The following is a 5000-nucleotide window of genomic DNA, read 5'->3' on the forward strand; positions in this document are numbered from 1 at the left end:
TGTGTGTATAGATGGCATGTGCACGTGTGTGTGTGTATTGGAAGCTTGGCAGTTTGCTCCATTGCTCTCAGTCAAGCTGTCCTCAGCCTGTGGCTCTGCCAACCAAGAAAATATGCGACTTGGCAGTTAGACTCCTCTTAGCTTCCTGTGGTGTCTAGGAAGTCCTCTTTTTATTATTATTATTATTATTATTATTATTATTATTATTATTATTATCAATATTATTATTGAGACAGGGTTTCTCTGTATAGCCCTGGCTGTCCTGGAACTCACTCTATAGACCAGGCTGGCCTCGAACTCAGAAATCCGCCTGCCTCTGCCTCTGCCTCTGCCTCCCAAGTGCTGGGATTAAAGGCGTGCGCCCGGTTTAGGAAGTCCTCTTGTGCCTAGGAAGTGAACCCCTTCCCTCCACCTTGCGCACAGTTGGATTGAGGGAAACACCTTTGATATTGGCTTATCCTACAGGGGTCAAGGAGAGAAGGGGGGGCAGAAATCTGAATTCTGTCAGCGATCACTTCTGCCATCTCCAGACATCATTACTTAAGGCCATTTTAAGAACAGGCATAAGTGCTGTTGGCCTTTCTGTTCAGTTTCTGCAGGGGACCAACCTAAGTTCTCTCCCACCCTAATAACTACAACAATGTAGAAGTTGACCTCTATTCTCCATTTCCCCACCGATTGCTTCCACCTGCCTCTCTCTCCTGCATTCCTTGCCACTGCATTCCTTTTGAGACCACCTATCTTTGTTCGCCTCTTAAACATAGCAGTTCTTCAGGGCTTATCTTCTGCATGCTCCCTCCCTCCCTCCCTCCCGGCCCCTCCCTCCCTTCCCCTTCCCCCTCCCTCTTCCTCCCTCCTCAAATTTTAGCTTAAGTGACTGGGTGGTTGTGATGCTGTTCTTTGCCTTCTAGCCTATGCCTCTGTACTTTCAAGCTGTAATACCTGCCTGCTGCAAGCTGGACTTTCCCCCAGGACACTACTCCATGCTAGGCCTCAGGACAGCCATTGAGCAAAATGAAAACATTTGCCAACTTTACAGGTGAATATTTAAGTTAAGTAAGGTGGTCCTTTAAAAAAAAGAAAAGAAAAAAAAAAAAACAAAACAAAACCACAAATGACCCTCTTGATGGTTACGCTCCACTGTCAGCTTGCCTTAAAATCACTTAGGAGACACACTCCTGAACATGCTGTGGGGGTGTCTTCAGAGAGATTTGACTGGGGGTGGGGGGAAGATGCACTTTAAACGTGGTTGGCACCAACCCTGGGCTTAGGTCCTGGAGCGATGCAAGGTGGGCACCAGCTTTCTCTCACTGCTTTCTGATGCTGACACGCTCTGTGCCCAGCTGCCTCTGTCTCCCACCGCCAGGCCTACCTCTCTGCTGGTGGGATGCATTCTTATGAACCATGAGCCAGAACACCCGCCCCCTTTCCTAACTTTCATGCTTTGTTTTGTTGTTGCGACAAGAACGTAGCCCTGAAATTGCAAGGAAAGGCGCTCTCCTGTGTTCCAACCTGGTCACGTGGCCTGCAGGCCTTAGGTGTGCAGGAGGGATGGATGAGTTTGCAGCCACCAGCTATGAAAGCCCTCAGATGCGCAGTACCCAGTGGGCACACTTGGTTGGAGTTTGAAACATGAGAAAGCTGAGAGAAATGCAGATGGTGGAAGCCTGCCTCTGGAGCTTCCAGGAGGAAGCAAGGGCCCTCCTGGGAACAGGGCTGGAGAGCATCCATGGTCCGTCCTGGTAGTTCCTAGGCATTCTGCTCATACCATGAAGGTCGAGTGAGGACAAGTTAAAAAGGAATTTGTTTTGGTGTTTTGGCGAAATTGTTTGGAAATTTGGAGACAGCATGACATCTAGGCTGCCTCGTGGTTACCGCTCCGCTCACTGATCTTAGACACACAGTGGCGGAAAGACGCGAAGCAGAGGTTCACAGCCTGGACCACAGGGTCACAAGCAGCTACGTTTGTGAAAGGGATGAGAAGAAGCTCTGTTCTTTTTCACTCGGATGGGCAACGAGGAAGATGTCCTGCAGACCATTTATCCATCCAAGGCTCCGCTTGGAAGAAATGCAGATTCAGTTGGGAGGAGAGAGCCCCTGCTGCTTAAGACAACCACTTGTGGAACTGTTTTCCCAAGTTTGGTTGCCCAGGGGCACAGTGACCACCACAGCTGTGGATGGAAGGAGCCGGACTACTTGGACTCGCAGTAGAATTAGAACTGTCCTTTTGGATTTCCAGGCATCCAAAGTGTAAGAAGAACAGGCTGCCAACTCCAATGCCAAGGCTTTAGGAAGCTGCTGAGATCAGACAAGTCAGGTGTATCTCCTGGCGAGCCTGTGCCCTGCCCTTTGCACTGATGTCCGGGGCCATTCCCCAGCCCCCTTCGATGAAGGGAGCTATAGGAGACTGGATGCCAGCATTTCACGATTCTCTGCTTCCTGACTGCAAACACAATGTGCCTAACCACCTCACACTCTTGCCAACATGTTGGTTGGACTGCCGTGCAAAGTTTCTCTGAAGGCAGGCCTGGTGAGGAGCAGAGAGCTTCTATTTCAGAATGCCTCCTTTTGCTCTTTCCCTGCTAGTACCAGGGGATATTATGCTAGTCCTGATGAGGTCTTACTGCTGAGTCAGACCGAGCTCCTCTGTGGCAGGCACTCTCTCCCTTAGTGTGATCAAGCACAAAGCTGGCTACTAACGCGGACCAGGAAATGCTTGTTGGCAGATGGTGTTCGATCACCATTCGTAGGGGCCCTGTCTTAGTGAGGGTTTTACTGCTGTGAACAGACACCACGACTAAGGCAACTCTTATAAAGACAATATTTAATTGGGGTTGGTTTACAGTTTCAGAGGTTCAGTCCATTATCAAGGCAGGCAGGGTGCAGGAGGAGCTGAGAGTTCTACATCTTCATCTGAAGGCTGCTAGCAAAATACTGGCTTCCACACAGCTAGGATGAGGGTCTTATAGCCCACACCTACTCTAACAGGGCCATACCTTCTAACCGGGCCACTCCCTAGGCTGAGCTTATACCAACCAACACAGGCCCCTAGATCATCACAGGGGATGCTTAGGGTCCCTGACTGCCAGGGCCTCTAAGGTTAAGGGACGGACTCTCATTCTTTGTTTCTTCCTTAAGTCTGTAGTCTGTATTTGAACAATATGGAGGCTGATCTGTCTGGCTTTAACATTGACGCTCCCCGCTGGGACCAGTGCTCTTTCCTCGGACGTGTGAAGCACTTTTTCAATATCACGGATCCTCGCACTGTCTTTGCATCTGAGCAGGAGCTGGACTGGGCCAAGGTGGTGGTGGAGAGGAGCAGGTGAGTGGGGGGCAGGGGGTGGGTGGGAGGGGCTGGAGGAACCTGCATAACATTGCTGGGCTCTCTAGGGGAGGGAGAAGCTGGAGAAGAGCAGAGAGACAGGAGGCTGGGATCAGGTCAAGGGGTCACTGATGTTGTCCTTGGGTGGCAGGATGGGACTTGTGCCGCCTGGCACTCAGGTGGAGCAGCTGCTGTATGCTAAGAAGCTTTATGACTCCGCCTTCCACCCTGACACTGGGGAGAAGATGAATGTCATCGGGCGGATGTCCTTTCAGGTCCCTGGTGGCATGATCATCACTGGCTTCATGCTCCAGTTCTACAGGTGAGTCCAGGATGGAGGAGGGGCCAAGCTGTACTAACAGTCCTTTTCATCAGTCACTTACCGGGTACTGGGCGCTGTGCTAAGTTCCTTCTGTGAATGGCCTTTCCCTCTCTCAGCCCTACGCACATGCGCTCGCTCTGTCATCTCCCTTTGCTAGACAGGACTCTGGAGGCTAAGTGACCTCACTCAGAACTTCAGGGGCCTGGAGGTGACTCAGGCAGACCTGGAGTGCTCAGTCGGCTGGCTGTCCGGAGGAGTGCTATACTATTACTTACTATTATTATTACTAATCTTGCTGTTTTGAGAGTCTCACTATATAACCCTGGCTGACCTCTATGTAGATTAGGCTAACTTTGAACTCACAGAGACTCAATCTGCCTCTACCTCTATAGTACTTGAAGTCTTTTCTTTCTTTTTTTTTTTTTAATAATTTGAAGTGGGAAGATCCACTTTTTTTAAAAAAAAATATTGTATGTATGTGAGTACACTCTTACTGTCTTTAGACACACCAGAAGAGGGCATCAGATCCCATTACAGATGTTTGTCAGCCACCATGTGATTGCTGGGATTTGAACTTAGGACCATCGGAAGAGCAGTCAATACTTTGAACCGCTGAGCCATCTCTCCAGCCCGAATAAGTCTTTTGTTTTTAAAGATTTATTTATTTACTTTGTATGTGTATATATATACACACATGAGTACACTGTAGCTATACAGATGGTTGTGAGCCATCATGTGGTTGCTGGGAATTGAACTCAGGACCTCTGCTTGCTCTGGCTCTGCTTGCTTGGGCCCCACTCGCTCCAGCCCCAAAGATTTATTATTATATGTAAATACACTGTAGCTGTCTTCAGACACACCAGAAGAGGGCATTGGATCCCATTACAGATAGTTGTGAGCCACTGTGTAGTTGCTGGGATTTGAACTCAGGATCTGTGGAAAAGCAGTCAGTTCTCTTAACCACTGAGCCATCTCTCCAGCCCCCAAATAAGTCTTCTTTTTTTAAAAAACCAAAACCAGCAGGGCGGTGGTGGCGCACGCCTTTAATCCTAGCACTTGGGAGGCAAGAGGCAGGCGGATTTCCGAGTTCGAGGCCAGCCTGGTCTACAGAGTGAGTTCCAGGATAGCCGGGGCTACAGAGAGAAACCCTGTCTCGAAAAACAAACAAACAAACAAACAAACAAAAACCCAAAACCAAAACCAAAAAAACCCTTTTGCCAGGTGGTGTACTTCTTAATCCCAGCACTTGGAGGCAGAGGCAGGAAAGATCTCTGTGAATTTGAGGCCAGCCTGGTCTACAGAGTGAGTTCTAGGACAGTCAGGGCTAAACATAGGAACCCAGTCTCAGAAAAAAAA

At 49.2% G+C, this 5000-nt stretch overlaps 1 protein-coding gene across 6 annotated transcripts in view; it reads left to right on the forward strand.

Annotated features, from left to right (window-relative positions):
* Sfxn2 (sideroflexin 2) overlaps positions 1-5000 on the forward strand; it is a 21818-nt gene that overhangs the window by 5958 nt on the left and 10860 nt on the right. For 3 of the 6 annotated variants that reach the window (XM_031390577.1, XM_031390579.1, XM_031390578.1), the window contains exons 2-4: positions 912-1039; positions 3139-3322; positions 3474-3644. In XM_031390577.1, the coding sequence (XP_031246437.1) occupies positions 1015-1039; positions 3139-3322; positions 3474-3644 (380 nt within the window). In that variant the 5' untranslated portion in view covers positions 912-1014. Of the gene's footprint in view, positions 1-911; positions 1040-1299; positions 2531-3138; positions 3323-3473; positions 3645-5000 lie in introns of those variants that run through there. The other 3 variants (XM_031390576.1, XM_031390580.1, XM_031390581.1) reach the window with 2 other exon arrangements.

Source organism: Mastomys coucha, unplaced genomic scaffold, assembly GCF_008632895.1.
Source record: "Mastomys coucha isolate ucsf_1 unplaced genomic scaffold, UCSF_Mcou_1 pScaffold21, whole genome shotgun sequence".
Taxonomy (NCBI): domain Eukaryota; kingdom Metazoa; phylum Chordata; class Mammalia; order Rodentia; family Muridae; genus Mastomys; species Mastomys coucha.